Below are 23,515 nucleotides of genomic sequence, written 5' to 3' on the forward strand. Positions count from 1 at the left end.
ATGATGTCACTTGAATAGATATGTGGACAGAGTTGGCATCGGGGTTTGTTACAAGGATAGGTTCCTTGGTTAGTGGTTTTGTTCAGTGATGTGTGGTTGCTGGTGAGTATTTGCTTTAGGTTGGGGGGTTGTCTGTAAGCGAGGACAGGTCTGTCTCCCAAAATCTGTGAGAGTAAAGGATCATCTTTCAGGATAGGTTGTAGATCTCTGATGATGCGCTGGAGAGGTTTTAGTTGGGGGCTGAAGGTGACAGCTAGTGGTGTTCTGTTATTTTCTTTGTTGGGCCTGTCTTGTAGGAGGTGACTTCTGGGTACTCGTCTGGCTCTGTCAATCTGTTTTTTCACTTCAGCAGGTGGGTATTGTAGTTTTAAGAATGCTTGATAGAGATCTTGTAGGTGCTTGTCTCTATCCGTGGGATTGGAGCAAATGCGGTTATATCTTAGAGCTTGGCTGTAGACAATGGATCGTGTGGTGTGTCTTGGATGGAAGCTGGAGGCATGTAGGTAAGTGTAGCGGTCAGTAGGTTTCCGGTATAGGGTGGTATTTATGTGACCATCGCTTATTAGCACAGTAGTGTCCAGGAAATGGACTGCTTGTGTGGATTGATCTAGGCTGAGGTTGATGGTGGGATGGAAATTATTGAAATCATGGTGAAATTCCTCAAGGGCTTCTTTTCCATGGGTCCAGATGATGAAGATGTCATCAATGTAGCGCAAGTAGAGTAGGGGCGTTAGGGGACGAGAGCTAAGGAAGCGTTGTTCTAAGTCAGCCATAAAAATGTTGGCATATTGTGGGGCCATGCGGGTACCCATAGCAGTGCCGCTGACTTGAAGGTATATATTGTCCCCAAATGTGAAATAGTTGTGGGTGAGGACAAAATCACAAAGTTCAGCCACCAGGTTAGCTGTGACATTATCAGGGATACTGTTCCTGATAGCTTGTAGTCCATCTTTGTGTGGAATATTGGTGTAGAGGGCTTAGTAATTAGAGGGAATGAGTAAATTTCATGGGCAGTAAATAATCACCAGACCTCATTAGATTGTAGGGAAGAGCTATAATAGTTGATCATAATTAGAAGTTAAACAAGTGTAGGCTTGAGTGTCTCCTGCTGTTATTTGCAACTTGGAATAACCTGTTGGAGGGACTAGTTTGAACAAGTTGTTTCAATGTCTTCAGAGAGAGGATGGCTATTCACTTAGGAGCTATATTATACCCTAGCTCATTTGCCTCTTGTAATCTTTATCAGAAACTAGCTGTCCTCTATCCCTATGTCTTCTGTTACATGTAGCAACAGAGAAGTACTTTGGCTTGAGGAATCTGCTAACATGATCAGTGGTGAGGTAGCTAAGATTGAATGGATGGTATGATACTTCAGTGCTGACATTTTAAGGTGTCCTCATTAGAATCCAGAGTTAACATTCTATTTAGATGAACAAGTCAGTTACACATAATTCCTATTTTAAAGGATTTCTTTGCAACCATAAGTGCCACAGACTTAATTTTTTAAATTAAACAATTTGAACATACGGGACTAGAAAAAGGAGACTTAGCAAATACGGAGCTTCAGATTATATTCTGTTAAACCAGATTTTCAGAGTATTCCACACACACTGGGTGATGGTGCTGTCTTTTCTCAGCCTCCAAAAAGTGAGGCTCTTTGGAGTTGGAAGACTGAGAGAATTGGAAAAATCATAATGTTTTCCTGAGTCGTCGTGATTGGGTTACAGTGCCTTGTTCTGGTAGCTGTCCTGGGTTGATGCTAAACTATATGCCACCTTCACCAAAGAACTTTTCAGTTGCAGTCTGTATTTCTGGTCACCCATTGCCCGAGCAGTCAAGAAAAGAGAGAGCGCAAAATTGTGTATTACACCTCTACCCCGATATAACATGAATTCAGATATAACGCAGTAAAGCAGTGCTCCGGGGAGGGCGGGGGGGCTGCGCACTCCGGCGGATCAAAGCAAGTTCAATATAACGCGGTTTCACCTATAACGCAGTAAGATTTTTTTGACTCCCAAGGACAGCGTTATATTGGGGTAGAGGTGTATTCCTGTATGTTAGTTTCTCAGCAAACTGTTGGAGGGAACGCTCAAAGCTAACATGAGGCACTAAATGTTATTTACTAATAAATGCCAATGTATCTAGCACTTCGGACTCTGAAAGGACACCAAATATTTTGCATCATGTATATGAGTTGCTTATTCCATCAGTGAAATGCACAAATCGCTGAGGTGGAGAAGAAGGAAGCAGCTCTAAGTTAATACTCTAGCTGGGACACGAGTAATGGCAGTCAATGGGACGGTCCCCTCAAACCCTTTTCAGTCTAACTTTGTTCTCATTTCATTCTGCATTTTAAATCAGGACAGACTCTTCTTTTGCTGCATGTACGGAGGGAAGGGCCTGAAGGTTCACTCTCCACCTTTTCTTCCTGGAGCAAAAGATTCACTTGTCCCTGAAATTATTTTCCCAAGATGGAGCAGAAGATACCTTGCTGTGCCCTGCTCTTCAGCTGTCTGTGGTCATTATGGTATTGAGCCCATGAACAAACCTTTGCCCCACATGGAGCTCCACTGGCACTACCCGTAGCCCATGTAAATCCATTTTAGGAGAGCAGGTGTCCCTCAGTCCAGCTTGGTAGTTCCTGGGCTGTTGAGTGGCATGGAGCGCCATTCCTAAAGTGCTGCGGGTTTGGAGCCATCTGCTCTATTGTTTAAAAAAAAAAAAAAAAAAAAACAGATGAGGACCCTGAAGCAGTGACCCATGCATGATCCCTTAGTCTGGAAGAGCTAAAGTGTTAATTTAACAGCAGCAGCTGTGAATGAAGGTACTTTTATTTTGGCCTGCTCAGCAAAGTTTGAAAATAGAAATCAAAGCTACATCTCAAGTACCCCAGTGGCAGAACCCTTCTAGGAACGCAGCAACACTATATAATTTTAATAATTGGTACTAATATAGGGAATGTAAACAGGCCAAATAGTGACCCAGCTGGGAATCTAGATAGCAGTCTTGAGTTCTCTTGCCCAAAAGTGCAGTTACCACTGTGGGTTTGTTACTGACAATTTTTGCAATTTTTTTCTAGGAAATTTGGCTCCAGACCTACCTAAAATGACTTCCTCCGCAAGCCACCCAGATCTTTTAAGCGGATGGGATTCTTGGGCAGATTCCCCAGCTACAGCCAACCTAGCATCACAACAGCCGAAGAAGCCTGCACTTGAAGGTATTATTCAACAAAAATATACTGTGTATTTCTATTGCTAAAGAAAATGCGTGCACTCCAAATATCAGTCATCTCAGCCACCCAAAACAACGGAACAACCTTATGCAACTCTCGTGGCTCATTAAATACAGTCTCATTAAAGTACTCGGCTTTAACATACTGACAGTTATAGACATGGTAAAAGCTAACAGTGTAACATATAACAAGCATCAGGGCCGCCCAGAGGAGGGGGCAAATGGGGTAATTTGCCCCAGGCCCCGCAGGAGCCCCCATGAGAATGTCGGAGGCTGCCCCTCCGCCTTTCCCCAGCGCCTCAGCGCGCCGCATCCAGGAGCAGCCCTGGACCGCACTGCAGCGGTGTGGCCTGAGCTCCTCTCGCTCAGAGCCGCGTGGTAAGGAGGCGGGGCTCCGAGCGGCGGGAGCTCAGGTCCCGTGGAGCCACGCCACTGCAGCGCTATCCAGCGGTGCTCCTGGACGCGGCGCACTGAGGCTCCAGGAGAGGGGGGAGGCGGGAGTAAGCAGCATGGTAAGCCCCTCTGAACTGGACACCCCCCCGACCCCACTCCCCGCACAGCCCAGACCCTCGGCTCCGAGCCCAGCCCCTCTGAGCCGGACACCCCCCCCCCCCCCCAACCCCTGGCTCCGAGCCCAGCCCCTCTGAGCCGGACACACCCCCCCCCCCCCCGATCCCATCCCCCCACAGCCCTGACCCCCGGCTCCGAGCCCAGCCACTCTGAGCCGGACACCCCCCCCCGACCCCATCCCCCCACAGCCCTGACCCCCGGCTCCGAGCCCAGCCACTCTGAGCCGGACACCCCCCCCCCCCCCCCGACCCCATCCCCCCACAGCCCTGACCCCCGGCTCCGAGCCCAGCCCCTCTGAGCCGGACACCCCCCCCCCCCCCCCGATCCCATCCCCCCACAGCCCTGACCCCCGGCTCCGAGCCCAGCCCCTCTGAGCCGGACACCCACCCCCCCCCCCCGATCCCATCCCCCCACAGCCCTGACCCCCGGCTCCCAGTCCAGCCCCTCTGAGCTGGACACCCCCACAGCCCTGACCCCTGACCCCCAGCTCCGAGCCCAGCTCCTCTGAGCCGGACTCCCCCCACAGCCCTGACCCCCAGCCCCTGTGAGCCGGGCACCCCCAGACCCAGAGCCCAGCTCCCCACCCAGCCCTGGGCAACAGCAGCACCACCCCCAGGCAGTGACAGCCCATTGGCACCAACCATCACCCAGCAACAGCCCATTATGTAATTGCAAATTTATACATACCATTAAAGCATTTAATATTTTTAAATAATGTATTTTGTGTATTTTTCAAATTATTAAAACTAATTTTTGAATGGTTATTTTTTACATTTCCAAATACATGTTACTATGATATTGCAACCTTTTTTTTATGAAAGGGGCCCCCCAAATTGCTTTGCCCCAGGCCCCCTGAATCCTCTGGCTGGCCCTGAGAAGAATTTTGGAGGAGAGGCCTTCGACAAGAATCTACCTAGAAAATATTGATAGCAATTTGCTATGAATCAGGGAGACAGTTTCTGTCAACATCTTTTTTTTTTTTTTTTTTTTTTTAAGTGGATATTTTCATCCCCTGCCATCTGTGCGCCCTGGACATAACTTCATATTTGTTTTTATGACACAGGCCAAGCTCTTACTACAGGAAGCCAGACAAGTGTGCCTTCAGGTTTGTCTTTCAGCCAACCAAAATCTCAGACCTTCGACCCCTTTGCTGACCTTGCTAACCTTAAATCTGGTCTTCCAGGTAATCTTGTATGTTTTCTTAGAAGAATAAAGCAACTAATAACTTCCAGTTACTACACAGAAATTGTTTTGAAAACATAGCTTGGAAGCAATATAAACCCTTTAATGCTTCAACTTCTAACTGAAGTGGTTTGAAAAACGTTTCTGAATGAGCACGTTATTCCAGAATTGCCCACCGGGAGGTTTCTTGCACCTTCCTGTGATGCATGTTGTCCTGTCAGCGATGGGATTATTGGTCTGAGCTGGTGTGGCAATTTCTATTTACTTATGATCCTAATTTTTTGTGGACCAGGACAACTGTGAAATGCAGAACTTATGAAACTGCTTTCGCCGTTAGTAGAAATGTTAAACTGCTCTTTATTTTATATTGGTAACTTTTAAAAAAGGAAACAGAATACATGGCCAGTTGTAATCTCTCTCCACTGGTTTATGGTTGAACTCTGGATAGGAACTTAAAGAACTTCCTTGTTAAATTGTCTCTCAGTACTCACACATGATCAGTGTTACACTGAGTTTCATTGCAGGGTTGAGGTTTTTAAGGTCCGTCTTGACAAAGCCCTGGCTGGGATGATTTAGTTGGGGATTGGTCCTGCTTTGAGCAGGGGGTTGGACTAGATGATCTCCTGAAGTCCCTTCCAACCCTGATATTCTCTGTTCAGAAATTTTTCCTATGAGTCTATGATCATTTTATGAATCATTATTTAGTAGTGAGAATTTTTCAGTATTTATCCACATGCTATCTCAGTGTCTGACTTCCTGAGTTGCACCCAGTGTATGTCATCTGTAAATTTACACCCAACTTTACAGACTTGGTATGTCTGTTAAAATTAGCTATTTCTCTTCACTATTTTTGTATAATTTTGCAGCAAGTATTGAGTTAAAGAGGAAACCTCAGAAACCTGGATTAGCGCTTCCTTTTGTCAATGGCCACATGCCATATTGCAGCAAATTCAATCAAGAAAAAGAGTAACCAACTACTTGGTTATAAGTTAATGTTTATGTACTGACCATATCTTTGCAACTGTATAAGACTCCAATATATAGCTAGTCCCTACCCCAGAAGCTTTTTATCCAAAAGACAGGCGTAAGAGAGAAGATACACTGAGTGATTTGGGGGAGGTGGTATCTCAAAATGATTTTAAAAACCCATTCAGGTGTCTACTGCCCATTAAATATGGGATGTAGAAAGCATTTGAGAAGGAGTTAGTTTGTGGGGTTTATGAAAGCAGCAGGTCTTTGGGAAGGGGTGGGGACTAGCACACAGACCAAGAGATCGTTCCATGCATATGGGGCAGCCAGGAGGAAAGCAAGGGTTCTGGAATAGAAGAAAACAAATTGGGTGGTGCGACTGGCGTACTTGGCAGAGTCAGAAGGAGACATGGGTGAGAAAATCTGAGACTTGCTCGAGGCAACATTGCACAGGGCTTTGGAGGAAAGGACAAGTTTAACGTTTTTTTGTTGAGTTTTAAGCAGACTTGAGAAGAAAGATGTCGGTGCTGAGGGAGGCCAGAGAGGAGGTGGTTATTAAAGCCAAGGCAGGCAGTGATGACAGGACAGAAAGGAATTGTCCGACTTTTTTTTTTTGTACTGTTTATGAAATGGAATAAAGGGCAAGATGTAATGATATTTAGTGCTATCTTGGATGTACAGGGGAGGAAGGGGGAGAAGTCTAAAATGGCCTTGTGCTTGTGAGCCTGAGTGTAGATAAAGGTTACTGATAACAGGAAGTGGCAAATGTTTTGGAAGTAGCTCCGCTGGGTTTTGGTGGTGGCGGAAGTGCATCCAGGACGATGCTTTGGAAAGACCTTTAGATATTGTGTAAGGTACAGAGGGAAGTTGACGGGAGTGGAGGGAGCATGTTTGAGTGGTAGCGTAGAAGTGGTAGCTGAAGCTGCGAGCCAATGAAGTCACTCAGGGAGAAGAGGGGACTGAGGATAGAGCCCTGAGGGACTCACAACAGTGAAGGCAAGGAAGAGAAGAAGTTGCTACAGGAGATGCTGAAAGAGCCCTTGGATGCAGCCAGAAAATGGAGAGGCCACGGCGGTAAAAATCCAGGAAGGAGAAAGTGATTGACACTCTCAGAAGCAGCAGAAAGCTCAGGGAGGGTGAAGACAGTTCTTTGACTTGGCCAAGAAGAGGTAATTGGAGAGCTAGAAAGAGCTGATCCAATGGAGTGGGGAAGTGCACAGGCTGCACAGCCGGGGATCTACATGGATTGGAGGAGAGGAAATCAAGGCAGTGACTATAAACAGCTTGTTCAGGAGGTGCAGTGGAAAAGAAAGACGCCAGTAGTTGGCGAGGCAATAGGGGTTAAGGACTGGCCTTTTGAGAAGTGAGGGTCCTAGTGCAAGTTTTTATGCTAAGGAAAAGGAGCTGGAGTTGGGAGAGTGAGTGAGAGGAGGTGAGGTGAGGTGGTCAGGCACTGGGAGCAGAGGGTTGGAAGTCAAGGGTAAGCAAGAAACCTCTGATACAATTAGCAAAGTATATATGGTGTGTGGTCTTTCATTCCCCTACATTGTCTGTCTGTATACTCCCTGGCCCCTACTCCCTAGTAAAATATGTGCCAACCTAATCAGAGAAGCCTGGTCTTTTCTACCTTGTATTAAAATCTGCATGAGGCATCAGGTTTCCTCCTCTTCTGGATTGTCAGTCTCCAGCATGGACTCTGCTTTCTTGCTGAATTTTTTGAGTGTCTTTGTGGCTGTGTCCAGCTCTTACTCTTGCTGGAATCAGTAAGGAAGCTTCTACACCTTCCTATTTGAATCCCGTCTGCAGTCTCAGTGCAGTTCACGTTGGGAGAGCTTTTGTCCAAGAAAAATGTGTTAAGCTTAAAACATGATTTTTGTTAATTTAATCAGTAATTAATGGAGCCATGAAGTGCTGGCTCACTCTGATCTTTCTCCATGGCCCCCACTCCAATTGTTACCTCCCCCCCCCCCCCCAACCGTGTCTTCCTTCTGCTGCTGTGTTAGAACGACACTGTGATAGTGCAGCTGGATGGAATCCGTCTCTAGCAATTGAGAGATTTCAGTTCACTCGGCTCCACTGCAAGTGCAAGACTGGGGGGGATGGGGGAGGCCAGGCACAGAGGTCATGATATCCAAGCCTGGTCCTTGTGCTGCGTGCAGCAATACAGCACATGCCGTTACTAATGAAGTCTCTGCGTCAGCTGATGATCCACCACCTTTTACCTGATAACTTCAAGGTGCTTCTGCTGGGATGCTGCTTCAGGGGGAAAATGAGCTATTGTGCCAGTCTGTTATGCCTGGCGGTTCGTTGCCATTGTCCTAGGCAGCCAGATGCACAAAGGCGCAGAAACATGGAAGGCCCTTGTGTGCTGGGGAGGTGAGAAAATGTCGTTTATATGCCAACCGTGGAAGCTCTTGGGGAGACGCTAGATGCTGCAGAAGTGCCAACACGCTTCTGTTTTGCTTTACTTCATGCCAATGGCAAATCTGGCAAATTATTTTTGCTAGATAATCTCAATAGTTTTGATGTAACTAACACTTTGTTTTTCATTTTATACCATCCCCATTAGGTTACCCTGTGCCAAACAACTATGATATGGTTAATGTCATGCACGCCTTTATCTTAATAGCTTTGTCACTTTAGTATGTCCTAGTCAGCCTGATTCAGTCCTCCCTCATACATTGTACACCAATGTAATTCCATCAGCTACAGTGGCGTTACCCCAGTTTTACACTGGTGTATGTCAAACCATAATCTAGGCCAGTGTGCCGCAGAGTCCAGTGGGGGAGTTACAACAGGATGTAGAAGCGTTTTGGCCACACCTCTCACGCTGCAGCCTGAAGACGTGGCACCATAGAGAGAGCCCAGCCCAGTATCACCTGAGGCTTTAGGTCTATGCTGGGGAAATTCACAGCCTAGCTGCTTAGGGAACTTCTATGGCCCTGTTGCACTACAGGATCATCCCAAAGAAACATCATCAGGGCTAGCACTTCACCCTTACTATAAAAACTAAACCAAGCATTACTAATTCCCATTCAGTATGGCCACCAAAATCAGCTCCCTCCTTCACCTCTGTCCCCTTCCTCTCATTGGCAATCATCTGAAGAGATGCAGAAGCAAACTGCAAATGCAGAAAATACCTCTGTGCCCCTCGGTGCACAGCTTTCAGGATCAGACTGCAAGAGCCGGCCAGCCACTTGTAACCACCACAGTGGGGCGTAGTGGGGAGATTGTGTCGGAGAAATTAAAGCTCATAATTATTTGTGACAACCAGAGTAGAGGGTGTCAAATTAGTCCATATAAGCAATTTGCATGGTTGTCACTAGAAGCTTGCTGCGTGTTCATGTACCATATAAGGTTTCTCACAACAATGTGTTTTCCTATTGCCTTTACTATGAATATTGTCAATGCTTCAATGTACTGTCTGTAAAATTAGCCAAATTTAAACAGTGTCATATAGAAAGCTGCAAATAGACCCATACATGCAGGGCCTTCTGTTCTGATTTTTTTCTCAAAACAGCTCAACTGTAACTTTTTGTAGAGGTGGGGTACGGGGTAAATGGTGAAGTAAAGGGCATTCCTGCCTGTGTTTGGATGTCTAAGGCCATCTGTGCTTGGCTTACACCTATTCCAGTGTGAAGTGGTTTAGATCTGCTTTATGGAGGTGTAGCAGGTTTAAAGGAAGTTTCCTCCAAAGAACATGACCTTCCTCTTTCCAGTCTGAATTTGGATGATAATACTGCATTTAAATTCAACTACCAAGCTACTTTTCAGTTGAATGGGCCTGTGCCAGGAAGTGTTCTGTTGGCCACGTGCCAGTTGCCAAGGAAACTCGCTTTCTAGAAATGGTGTCTGGAGGAAAGAGAAGTCAAATAAAGGCAGTCTGGGTGGAGCTTGGCTAGGAGTATCATTCCCTGGCTTGTCATGCTGAGTGCTGAAACTAAAGCTTTAGAACTGGATTCCATTACACTGGGCTTACGCCGGTGTAACCAATAGAGGATCAGGCCTTCCGTTGTAGCTGGCAAAGTTACAGAGGACTAATATATTTTCCACTCTCCAGGCAGAGATGGGAGGTACTAGAGAAATCTAGTCTGTGATTTAATTAGGGAGATAATGCTAGCTTATCATTCAAGATAATTTTAGTGTGTTGGGTTTGTGTATATATCGTACTTCAGTGTTGTTCTTAAAGCAATTTCTCTGCTCAGACCTCGTTCAGTTATTTTCTCCGTATTTGTATACAGCCCGTTACTAACGTTTTTTTAAAAGTCTTTAGAGCCATTTCTCTGACCTGGTGAAGACTTCTTTATTTAAAAACACTAATACACAAAAGGAAGCTTGAGGGCATGGATTTTATTGGGAGTGCCTTCAGAGCACACCACTTTTTCTTGAGTATGAGAGGAGTATCCCAGCATCCTTCTCGTAATAATTAGTAAATACTTAAATGTGAATAGTTGGCAGTGAAAACCTAATGCATTTTTCTGTGGTGAATATATCCACCGAAGTGCACTGTGTGGTGACCAGACCAGGGTTAGCAGTTGTCACAAAATGACAGTTAAGTGGTTGAGGTTTGAGATGGAATAACTGACACACAGTAGTGGGTTCCAGACTAGAACTGCGATATTGTCTCGAACTCTGCTGAAACTGTTCTCATTAAGTTTCACTTTCAGACGCCCGTGTTCTCTACATTAGATTTCCTTTAAATTGAAGGGTGTCTCTTATTAAAACACTTGGGTAGGCATCAGACAAGAACTTGGACGAGACGGTATTATGTAGTCAAAATGTTTTAAAATGTATTGCAACTAAATCAGGCACTGTTATTGTCCAGGTCCTTCCAGTGGTGGATTCCCAGCTGGTGGGTTTGGTCAGAAGTCAGCTCCATCCCAGAAAGGAGGGAATCAGTGGCAGACAAAGAAACCACAAAATACAGGTACTACGTGGCAGTCCCACACTCAACCACAGCAAGCTAAATCCAGCACACAGAGTAAACCCAACTATACCGGGAACTTCAGTGTTATTGGAGGTCGAGAAGAGAGAGGTATCCGAGCTCCAGGCTTTGGTAAGTTCTGTTTCCTGGAACTATAGTTATAATGGCGTGTTGCGTATGAAGTCCTTGTGGTCTCTACAAGCATGGTTCTGGCGCTTTATGAAAACAGAAGCTTTGAAAGGTTCTGAAGAACTTATTTTAGTCATGTTACAGGCTTCATATTTTGTTTTGTTATTAAATGAGGTCTAATAGCAATGACATGAGTGGCATTTAAGCAGTTGTGTTCAGATAAAGGTCCACTTCTCAGATATCTCTCATTGCCTACCAGCAGTTCCTAATAGATATTAGCATGACAATATGCATTGTTGCTGTAGCTGTGTTGGTCCCAGGATATTAGTGACACAGGTGGGTGAGGTAATATCTTTTATTGGACCAACTTCTGTTGTTGAGAGAGACAAGCTTTTTAGTTTACACAGAGCTCTTCAGATCTGGGAAATGTACACAGAGGCCTGGTTACAGTAGGAAACTAGGTCAGTTATAACTCTGTCACTCAGGGGTGTGAAAAATCCACGCCCCTGAGCAATGCAGTTAAATCATCCTAACCCCTGGTGTAGACAGCTCTAGATCAATGGGAGAATTCTCCCATCAACTTAGCTACCACCTCTCGGGGAGGTGAATTACCTACACTGATGGAAGAACTCCTCCCATTGGCATAGGTAGTGTCTTCATTAAGGGCATGGCTACACTTGCAGATGTAGAGCGCTTTGAGTTAAACCAGCCCTCCGACAGCGCAGTAGGGAAAGCGCTGCAGTCTGTCCACATTAGCAGCTCTTGCAACGGCCACAAAGAGCAGCATGCAAGTGGTTGCAACATGCTTTTCAAGTGGGGGTGTGACGTGACAGGGAGTGTGTTGTGTGTATGTGGGGGGAAAGAGTGGGTTTGGGGGGGACTGAGAGCATGTCCGCATGCTGTCTTGTAAGTTCAGACAGCAGCAGAGCCCCTCTCTCCCCACCTCTCTCTCTCACACGCAGCATTCCACACTAATGGTTGCTTTGTCTTGGAGCAGCTAAACAGCCAGCTATCAGAAACGGAGCTTTGAAAGGGCATATCCAAAACAATGACAAGAGTGTTCACTTGACTTAAGGGGATTATGGGACGTTTCCGGAGGCTGATCAGAGCGCAGTAATGCAACACCTCGTTCACACTGACGCAGGGGAGCTCCAGCGGGGGCGCAGCAAACGTTATTCCTCTCGCCAAGGTGGAGTACCAGCAGCGCTCTAGCTGTGGAGTCAGAGTGCTCTACGGGCCTTGCCAGTGTGGACAGGTAGTGAGCGAGTGTGCCCTGGGCTCCTTTAATGCGTTCTAACTTGCAAGTGTAGCTAAGCCCTAAACGTCAAAAAGCCCAGAGTGCCACAGCTAAGTACAAGGGGGTAGATTGTTTAGCATAAGGAGTTAACCTTGAATGGTCCCTTGAAATGTGTTAAGTGGCCTGTTAACATCTCTTCAGTCATAGAGCGGGAAAGGAGGGGGTGGGGGTGTGTGTGAAAGCTATAACCCACTTAACCTTGAATGGTCCCTTGAGATATGTGAAACACCCCCTGAGTGACATAAAGTTACACCGACAGAAGTGCTGGTGTGGACAGAGGCTCTCCCACCGACATTACTGCTGCTGCTCGTTGGAGGTGGTTTAATTATGTCTACAGGAGAGCTCTGTCCTGTGGATATAGAGCAGCTACATGAGCTATCCGACAGCAGCACACCTGCATCAGTAAGCTCGCTAGTGTAGACATGGTGTTAGGGGAAAAACAGTTTTTAAGAGAGCTGGCAGTTTTTCAGAGAGACATTATTAAGGGTAAAATAGCAAACTACCTCACCGCGTAGGAAAGATAGGAAGTATGGCAAGAGACCACCCTGGCTTAACCAGGAGATCTTCAATGATCTGAAACTCAAAAAAAAAAAAAAAAAAAAAATCTTACAAAAAGTGGAACCTAAGTCAAATTACAAAGGATGAATATAAACAAATAACACAAGTATGTAGGGACAAAATTAGAAAGACCAAGGCACAAAACGAGATCAAACTAGCTAGAGACATAAAACAAGAAAATATTCTACAAATACATTAGAAGCAAGAAGACAACCAAGGACGCTGTAGGCCCATTTCTCAATGAGGGGGAGAAAACAATAATAGAAAATGTGGAAATGGCAGAAGTTCTAAATGATATTTTTGTTTCGGTTTTCACCAAGAAGGTTGGTGGTGATTGGACATCTAACACAGTGAATGCCAGTGAAAATGAGGTAGGATCAGAGGCTAAAATAGGGAAAGAACAAGTTAAAAATTACTTAAACAAATAAGATGTTTTCAAGTCGCCAGGGCTTGATGAAATACGTGCTAAAATACTCAAGGAGCTGACTGAGGAGATATCTGAGCCATTAGCAATTCTCTTCAAAAAGTCATGGAAGACGGGAGAAATTCCAGAGGACTGGAAAAGGGCAAATATAGTGCCCATCTATAAAAATGGCAATGAGTACAACCTGGCGAATTACACACCAGTCAGCTTAACTTCAGTACCTAGAAAGATAATGGAGCAAATAATTAAGCCATCAGTTTGCAAACATCTAGAAGATAAGGTGATAAGTAACAGTCATCATGGATTTGTCAAGAACAAATCGTGTCCAACCAACCTGATAGCTTTCTTTGACCAGGGAACAAGCCTTGTGGATGGGGGCAAGCAGTAAATGTGGTATATCTTCACTTTAGTAAGGCTTTTGATACTGTCTCGCATGACCTTCTCATAAGCTAGGAAATACAACCTAGATGGAGCTACTACAAGGTGGCTTCATAACTGGTTAGAAAACTGTTCTCAGAGAGTAGTTATCAGTGGTTCACAGTTATGCTGGAACTGCATAATGAGTGGGATCCCGCAGGGATCAGTTCTGGTCCGGTTCTGTTCAATATCCTCATCAGAGATTTAGATAATGGTATAGAGAGTACACTTATAAAGTTTGTGGATGATGCCAAGCTGAGAGGGGTTGCAAGTGCTTAGGAGGATAGGACTAAAATTCAAAATGATCTGAAGTAAATACTCCACTTAGGAAGGAACAACCAGTTGCACGCATACAAAATGGGAAATTACTGCCTAGGAAGGAGTACCACGGAAAGGGATCTGAGGGTCATAGTGGACCAGAAGCTAAGTATGAGTCAACAGTGTAACACCGTTGCAAAAAAAATGCGAGCATAGTTCTGGGATGTATTCGCAGAAGAGTTGTAAGCAAGACACAAAAAGTAATTCTTCCACTCTACTCCGCATTGATTAGGCCTCAACTGGAGTATTGTGCCCAGTTCTGGGCACCACATTTCAGGAAAGATGTGGACAAATTGGAGAAAGTCCAGAGAAGAGCAACAAAAATGATTAAAGGTCTAGAAAACATGATCTCTGAGGAAATATTGCAAAAATTGGGTTTTAGTCTGAAGCAGAGAAGACTGAGAGGGGACATAACAGTTTTCAAGTACATAAAAGATTGTTACAAGGAGGAGGGAGAAAAATTGTTTTTGTTAACCTCTGAGGATAGGACAAGAAGCAATGGGCTTAAATTGCAGCAAGGGAGGTTTAGGTTGGACATTAGGAAAAACTTCCTGTCAGGGTAGTTAAGCACTAGAATAAATTGCCTAGGGAGATTGCCTAACCTGCTATTAAACATCTCCAGTGATGGAGATTCCACAAACACCTGTCAGGGATGGTCTAGATCAAGCATGCAGGGGACTGGACTAGATGAGCTCTCGAGGTCCCTTCCAGTCCTACGATTCTGTGGTTCTACACAATTCTCTATTGGCATAGCAGTACCTTTCCCTGTCTACACGGCTGTTTTTAGCAGCGTCATGTGCCACTGCTGGAGTCTTTCCCAGCAGTGGGGAAAGGCTCTTGCAGGGGGGAAAGGCTCTGGTAGCTCCCTACTGCTGGAGCCTTTCACTGCTGTGTGTAGTTACACATCTCAGTGTGGACACAGCCTGCTCTTTGCTGTGGTATGTGGCTACACACGCCCTACATCAGGGGTGGGCAAACTTTTTGGCCCAAGGGCCACATCGGGGTTGCACAACTATATGGAGGGCCGGGTAGGGAAGGCTGTGCCTCCCCAAACAGCCTGGCCCCTGCCCCTTGACTGACCCCCTCAGAACCTCTGACCCATCCAGCCCCCCCTGCTCCTTGTCCCCTGACCGCCCCCTCCTGGGACCCCCGCACCCTATCCAAACCCCCTGTTCCCCGCCCCCTGGCAGCCCCCCCCCCTGGACTCCCACCCCCTATCCAACCTCCCTCTGCTCCTCATCCCCTGACCACCCTCTCCCAGGACCCCCTGCCCCTAACTGCCCCCCTGGGATCCCACCCCCTTATTCAACCCCCCTGCTCCCTGTCCCCTGATTGCCCTCTCGACCCCTATCCACATCCCAGCCCTCTGACAGGCCCCCCGGGACTCCCACTCCCAACCCTCCCTGTTCCCCATCCCCTGACTGCACCCCCAGAACATCCACCCCATCCAGCCACCCCCTCCTCCCTGACGGCCCCCCAGGACCCCCTGCTCCCTTACCCAACCCCCCACTCCCCGCCCCTTACCAGCAGCAGGAGCTCGCAGCTGCGACACCCGGCCAGAGCCAGCTGTGCTTCCCACGCTGCCCAGCCGGAGCGGCGTGGCTGTGGGTGAGGGGCCGGGGACTAGGTTCCCCGGCCGGGAGCTCAGGGTCCAGGCAGGATGGTCCCGCAGGCCGGATGTGGCCCGTGGGCCGTAGTTTGCCCACGTCTGCCCTACATGCTGCTGTCAGTGAATGTGCAGCGTAGACATACCCATAATGTGGTACACTTGTTACCTCTGTCATGATCATGTACCAGTAAGCATTTTTCTTCCGTTAATTTTTCTTTTCTTTTTAACAGGACAGAAGCCAAAAGTTTCAGAAAATGATTTTGAGGATCTATTATCTAATCAAGGATTTTCAGCTAAATCTGACAAAAAAGGAACCAAGACAATTGCCGAGATGAGAAAGCAAGAAATGTCTAAAGACATGGACCCCTTAAAATTAAAGGTTTGATGTTTAATAATAAAAACCATTGTTTTGATTCAAATATAAACCTAATTCTGTTACTTACAACTATTGTGAGAGAGCTGGACAGTTCTAAAGAACATAATTACGAACTCAGCTGAAAACAAACCAGGATACAAACAAGTAAAATCCTGATGTGTGTGAACTGAAGTTTTACATCTAATGCAGGACTTTCTCCCATAGGGAGTACAAGGGCCTGGGTTTCCCATTTCATTAAAGAGCATGTCTTGGTACAGACTTGGCTAGACAAGCACAACTCACTTTTTGACTGTGGAGAAGCTGGGAGGGTGCATTTCTGGTCTGTGCCAAACTGGGAGAGCTTGGGTCAAAAGGTTTTCATTGCTGTCAGGTCCACTCTTTGGCAGTTAGAGCTTTGTTTCATTACCTTTTATCCAATCAAGTGCAGTTTTACTAGTGCCCTTTCAGCGAAAGGGTTCAGGACTATGGTGCTGTGATGGCTGTGTCTGATAATACAAAATTACAGCTTGTGGAGAACAAAAACTACTTGAGAATCACTTTCTTAGGGCAGGTCATTCATTCTCCTCCCAGTGGCTCTCTGCCCCTCTATCAAATCCACTGAAAATGGACTATTCAACTCATATTAAAATTACTCTTTCCAGTCTCCAGGGTGGCATCACCCCCATGTGTATTCTGATCCGATTTTGTATTTCTTCCTGGTACGTTACTTGCAGATAAGGTTAAATGGTAACATTTACTATTTAGTTTTGTAAAACATTGTGAGGATAAAGTATGTAGTTCTGAACAATATTAATAGAAATAATCTCCGGGAGGAAGTGGGGAAATCAGCTTATTGATGGAATATTCCAACTCGTGTCCATAGGTTGGGTTGAATGCTTTTTTTAGGTAAAATACTATAAATAAAAAATAGAGCCTTTTACCTGCCATCACTGGTGTTAGTAGGGGAGATGGGAGATATTCTATACTGTGATATTACAGTTTAGAGAGACTCCCCTTACTGCCATAAGGATTCTACATTGATTGATGCAAAGATCATTCTATAAAATCAACTAAGAAAAGGGCACTGTTAGCCAATTGTAGTTCAAGGGGCAATCTAGTACAGAAAACTTCAATTTACTCAAACAAGCCATATGAGTGTACAAGTCTCAAAAGAGCTTAAGACCCTTACCTGAAATTTACAAGTAAAACAAGATTTCTAGCACTGGAATGGACAACCTGTGTTACCATGGGATTAATTAGTGCAACTAAAATGAATATTCTGCCATGGTTACTTTGTTCAGATCACTTCTTGTCATCTATTATACAGTTTTTACACTTAACTTCTTAATAATTCAGTTCTCTTGGAATGATTCCTATCTAAGAAAGGGCCAAATAAATAATTACGTATAAACATGCTGGTCCTCGGCTAGCAGACTAGATATATCACTGTTGGGTTCCAAGGCTAAGCACGGTGTCCACTCTGTGGAATTTGGATGCACGATTAAGATCGTATTTGCAAAATGCCCTCAAAACTTTTGAAGCCCAAAGTCCAATTGTCTTACTTTCCTCTCCCATCATTGAAAACATCTTCAAGTGAATTGGAAGCACCATTTAAGGCAACTGCAGTCCATTTGAATTTTTCTAATTTTGTTTCAGATTCTAGATTGGATTGAAGGAAAAGAGAGAAATATAAGAGCATTAATATCCACTCTTCACACTGTGCTCTGGGAAGGGGAGAACAAGTGGAAGCCAGTTGGCATGGCAGACCTAGTTACCCCTGAACAAGTAAAGAAGTATTATAGGAAGGCAGTACTTGTGGTTCATCCAGATAAGGTGAGTAGTTTTCTTGGGTATGTTAAAGGCTATTTATCAAACTGGTATTACCAAATTAATTCTGCAATCCTAAAAGGAAAATCTGCTAAGCTTCCTACTTTTGAACAGACACCCACGCAAGCACAGCAAGGCTCGGTGAGGAAGGGTTTGATATTGCCAGGGACAATAGGCTAGTTTCTGGGCATTTTTTCAGTCCACTTTTCTGCTGTACGGTTATTGTGTTGAACTCTGGCACTTCTAAGGTGGCAGCATCAGACTGTGGAGATAAGGATCTCCAGGGAAAGGAGGGAGAAGAGGGTCTCCAGCAGCTGGGCTGGACAGTAGTGCTTAGTGCTGCCTTACCCATCAGCACCTGTTTGGTGAAGGAGGAATGAAGTGGAATGGATTCCCTTCAGATGCAAAGGTTGAGAAGCACTTTTACCACCACTCATATTATCATTCACTAGACCCAGCTACATGGGTGCTTGTCTAGCCACATGCTTTGCCTTCCTTCCGTTTGTTGTGTTGTCTTCTGAAGTTAGCACACCAATGAGACCATGCAGTACAGGAATTCAAGTCTCACCCCTCATCCATAACACAGTGATGAGGTGTCAGAGCAGCCGGGGCTGAGTCCTGCCCTCACCGAAACTCCTGCCCGTCTCGGTCCCACTCGGATCAGTCTGAGAAAAGCCCAGTTACTGGAGCAGAGTTCTGTTAGGTTCTGGACATCTGCCAACCAAAATGCAGATCATTGTAATCTGTGCTTAATCTCTACTTCTTGAATGGGTCTTGGGGAGGGTCCTCCAACTCCCAGGCCTCCCAGAGATTTCAGTGGTCCCATGTAAGTCACAGCAAACTGGATATAAAATCTGCTGAAAGGTCCTGGTGGGAATTATGTGGCAGCTTCCAATTAAAAATAAATAAATAAATAAAGATACAAAAAGAATAATCCAATAAGCACAGTAGTCCCTATGTAAATGGTGACTATATCTACATTATCTGTAGTGTCTGCAATAACACTCCTGTAAAAAGCAACAGAGGCTCTACACCAACAACACCATCACAGGACCTAACCAGATCAGCTACAACATCACCGGCTCATTCACCTGCACGTCCACCAATGTTATATATGCCATCATGTGCCAGCAATGCCCCTCTGCTATGTACATTGGCCAAACTGGACAGTCACTACGCAAGAGGATAAATGGACACAAGTCAGATATCAGGAATGGCAATATACAAAAACCTGTAGGAGAACACTTCAGCCTCCCTGGCCACACAATAGCAGATGTAAAGGTAGCCATCTTACAGCAAAAAAACTTCAGGACCAGACTCCAAAGAGAAACTGCTGAGCTCCAGTTCATTTGCAAATTTGACACCATCAGATCAGGATTAAACAAAGACTGTGAATGGCTATCCAACTACAGAAGCACCTCCCTTGGTGTTCACACCTCAACTGCTAGCAGAGCACCTCACCCTCCCTGATTGAACTAACCTCGTTATCTCCATACTGATTTATACCTGCCTCTGGAAATTTCCATTACTTGTGTCCGACAAAGTGGGCATTCACCCACGAAAGCTCTGTTTAGTCTTAAAGGTGCCACAGGACCCTCTGTTGCTTTTTACAGATTCAGACTAACACGGCTACCCCTCTGTTACTTGACTCCTGTAAAAGTATTAGGGCAGTTCACCCCTTTCAGGGCTCCTGTTCGTGGCTGTGTACAGATGTAGGAAGATAACATTGCATCTCTTGCACTTGGTTCACATTTTCATGCTTTTCTAACAACGAGAGCAAGAATTAAGGAATTTAAAAAAAAAAAAAGAAAACTCCGATTCTGGAGCATAATCCCGCAGCAACGTCTGGGGTTGCAGAATACACGGGGCCTCTTGTTTATGCCCATCTGAGCCAGGATGAGTTGAAATGGAGCAGGTGGTGTATCTGCAGTATTGCTGTGCACGCACTGGTTCCCCAGACCAATTTAGATTGAGGTCCGTGCTGCGACAGCAGAACTTCCTCCATGACTTGGTGTATTTCTTTGAAGGTAAAAAGTCTAGGAGTGTTCATAGTCAGCAGGGCATGTTCAACTGGGAAAGTCGGACTCCAGCATAAAAGAATTTAACAGCGTTCTTGGAAATTGCTCTTCAGTTGCATTGTGGGGTACTAATGTCAGAGCTGCTGTGCAGTAGTTTCTACCTAAATTGGTTTTGATTTCATTTTTAAAGAGCCACTTGCTGAAAATGAAGATCATTCGCTATAACTCCTTTAATACAAGATGGAAACTTTAGTATGACTTCAGTTACATTGGGCAAATTAGACTAAAAATTTGAAGCGATGCAGGCAAATTATAATCCCTCAGTGCCATTTAAACTCTGACTTTGGTATATATGGGGACTTGGGGAAAAGGGAATTACAGGTTCTGGATGAAAAAGCCACACAAACTTACAGCACTATAGAACAAATAAAAGTAAACAGAATGTGTGAATTTCACTGTTCGTAAAATGCAGTTTTTTCTCAAGCCCTGCTGCAGTTCTTCACATTCTTTAGACTTCTGCAGTAAGCGTCTAATACCTGCTCTGTTTGTTTACAGGCCACAGGACAGCCTTATGAACAGTATGCCAAAATGATCTTCATGGAGTTGAGTGATGCGTGGTCAGAGTTTGAAAACCAGGGATCAAAATCCCTTTTCTAAAACTTCATCTGTACGGGATTTTCAAAATGTATGTGCAGCAAAATGGAGTGGAGTATTGTTAGTCTGTATTTCTTATCTCTAGGATTTAGGGAAGATTTTTGCATGATTTCAGCACCGTTTGAAATCATACACTCAGAAGTGGGTGATGCATTTTGTAAGATGCAGAATCCAAAACATACACAGATGCACTCAGAAAACAGCTGCTCAATGCTTCAGAATCTTAGCCCGAGAACAGATCTTTCCATTCCGGTTTAAATATGGTGAAATAGAAGTAACTTTAATGATGTCCACTGATTTTTGTGTAATGGTATCAAAAGCGTAAGCCATTCCAAATCCACTGTTTTTTTTATTTTTCTTTAAAAGAAACACACAACCTCAATTTGTACTTTATATTTTCAATAGTTATATGATTTGATTTTGATGTTTGGTGCCGTCGCCTTATTCTAAGTGCTTTAGTTATATTATCAGCAGTGAATTTGCTCAGCATATCTTTTTGTTGAATCTATAAGAGGTGTACATTTTCATCTGTATTTTGTGTAATCATTCAGATAATCATTCTGTAAATAATTAAAATATTTTCTGACAATACCTGTGTTCCTTACAATGAATTGACAGTTGCTTAGCCAAAAAGCTCCCAGTTATGGGAAAGTCAGCCAGGGTTGTTCTTGATTTTTTTTTTTTTAATGCATATCATGAACCTGGAAATAAATCTTAGCTTTAATATAAGGACTGCACATTCTAACTTTTTGTTATTTATTATGAACTTCTGAAAGGCACAACTATGACTAGCGTTTATTTTCCTACTCTGTGAATTTCAGCTTTTCCTCGTATTTTTTTTCCAGTGGAATGTGCCTTCCATTGGCGTTATAAATACCATACTAGAAAAAATGTTGACAGTCATTTATTCCGAAACTTGAAATGTGAGCACAAAACCGTTTACTCTGCTTTGATTTGTCTGTTTTAACTGAGTCAATGTTATATTGTTAGCTATCCTCTTGAAAGCATTTCCTGTGCTTATGCTGACAGTGGGATACTTATGTTGCATGTCTGAGAACTTGATTTTTAGAAGCCTGCATGCACATAGCTATGTATGCAAAGAACCAACCAGTGTGTATAGTTAGGACATCATATACTTGATGTACACTGTGAGTGCATTGGCTGGTGCAAGCCTAGTTGAGAACCCAACGTGAGAACACAGCTCACTCCACTGTTGTTTCTCGTCTCTTTAAAAAAGAAACAAACAAATTAACATGTACAAGTATATGGATAATTGAATACTAACGACCAATGACTATTGTACAGTATTGTATAACTCCAAACTGTAAATCCCAGTTCCTGGGGCTAGTTTGCAAATGTTTGTTAGAGTGATATTTAAGTTTTGGTGACCGTCTCTTGCACTGGAACTTTGCTACCCAAGTCGCTTAAAAGATGTATTTTTAATCAATTTGCCTTTGCATCCAGTTTGGATTCTTAATTGCGAAAGGCGCTGCAGTGACATCAAGGCAGCTGTCTTACAATGAGCATCTTCTAATTTTTCTATTCCGATTATCCCACAATTTGCATGAAATGAGGCTTTCCACTGCCAAATCGACATCACAGTGAATGGGTTGGAGAAGAGGTTGGTTGGTTGGTTTGTTTGTATGCTGGGTACACTTTACGGGCTCCCACCAAACTCAGATACAACACAGTTGAACTGTTACCTCTGTATGTAATGTGTGTACATATATTCGGTCACTGTGAATTTTGAAAGAGTGGAGGAGGATTATTGAACTCTGATTTGAAATGCAAAGTATGGCCTTAGGCCGGCACAGCTCTGAATTAGCCTTAATCTCATTGGTTCTTCTTCGAGTGCTTGCTCACGTCTATTCCATTCTGGGTGTATGCGCATTCACATGCACAGTTGTCAGAGACTTTTGCCTTAGCTGTATCCGTAGGGTTGGCTGTGGTGCCTTCTGGAGTGCCACACTCATGCATCAGTACATCAGGCACCACCGGCCCTACGCCCTCTCAGTTCCTTCTTGCCACCTGTGCTGGTTGGTCCAAGTGCCTCGCAGGTGGTCAGTGGTTCTTTCCCTTTGAGTTACAGCTGTAAATAGTTTTGTTTATTGTAGATTAGTTAGTAAGTAGCTGTTACGGACTAACTGCAGTACTTAAGGGTCCCGGTGGGGACTTTACCCCAGGCAGGGCATGCCCCAGTCACCGGGTTTTAAGCCCTGCCTGTTAGTGACCTGCATGGCAGCTGTCTGAAGTGCCTGGGGGAATCCCAGGTAAAAGAAAAGTGTTGCATCTGTAAGAACTTTTGTCCCAAGACACAGAAAGAATGCGACATGCGTTTGAAGGCCCTCCTCATGGAGACTGCTCTCCAGCCTCAGAGCTGTCCCAGCCGGATGCAACTCCCAGCACGTTGGGCTCAGTGTGTAGTGCACCCCTGGCACCGGGCTCTACCTGGCACTGATCCCCAAGAAGAAATCTAAAAAGCAGGAACCAGCACTGAGCAAGATGGACCAAGGGGCATTGGGTCAAGGACCCTGTTTTGGCCACTGGCCCATGCCAGAGCCCCAGGGGGACATGTCCCTGAGGGGACCTCCTACTCCCCAAGGGATCTGCCACTGATACCAGGGAGCGGTAGGCAGGGCCGGCTTTAGGCCTATTCCACCAATTCCCCCGAATCGGGCCCCGCGCCTAAGAGGGCCCCGCGCCCAGTGGCAGGGCCGCCCAGAGTGGGGGGCAAGTGACAGAGAATCCCTTCTCTGGCTAGAGGCACCTTTTTTAATTTTTACTCACCGGGTCTTTGGCGGCACTTTGGCGGCGGGTCCTTCAGTGCCGTCGAAGACCTGGAGTGAGTGAAGGACCTGCCGCCAAAGACTAGGAGCGCGGCCGGGTTAGTACAAGCCCTGCGTGTTTTTTTTTATGTGGTCTTTTTTTTAGTCATCCCTGTCGGGGCCCCGTCGAAACTGTTCGAATTGGGCCCCGCACTTCCTAAAGCCGGCCCTGTCGGTAGGGGACCCAGACCTATGGCGGAGTTAACGC

The 23,515-nt window shown here is 45.2% G+C and overlaps 1 protein-coding gene across 2 annotated transcripts in view; it reads left to right on the plus strand.

The window, feature by feature from the left end:
- GAK (cyclin G associated kinase) overlaps window positions 1-21,071 on the plus strand; it is a 98,572-nt gene extending 77,501 nt beyond the window's left edge. Inside the window, exons 23-28 of one of the 2 annotated variants that reach the window (XM_065549802.1) lie at window positions 3,080-3,217; window positions 4,865-4,984; window positions 10,778-11,008; window positions 15,859-16,007; window positions 17,640-17,816; window positions 20,384-21,071. In XM_065549802.1, the coding sequence (XP_065405874.1) occupies window positions 3,080-3,217; window positions 4,865-4,984; window positions 10,778-11,008; window positions 15,859-16,007; window positions 17,640-17,816; window positions 20,384-20,485 (917 nt within the window). In that variant the 3' untranslated portion in view covers window positions 20,486-21,071. The remainder of the gene's footprint in view (window positions 1-3,079; window positions 3,218-4,864; window positions 4,985-10,777; window positions 11,009-15,858; window positions 16,008-17,639; window positions 17,817-20,383) is intronic. The other variant, XM_065549803.1, reaches the window with a different exon arrangement.
- Window positions 21,072-23,515: the final 2,444 nt, after the last annotated feature.

The sequence above is a fragment of the Chrysemys picta genome, chromosome 6, assembly GCF_011386835.1.
Source record: "Chrysemys picta bellii isolate R12L10 chromosome 6, ASM1138683v2, whole genome shotgun sequence".
NCBI classification, from domain to species: Eukaryota; Metazoa; Chordata; order Testudines; family Emydidae; genus Chrysemys; species Chrysemys picta.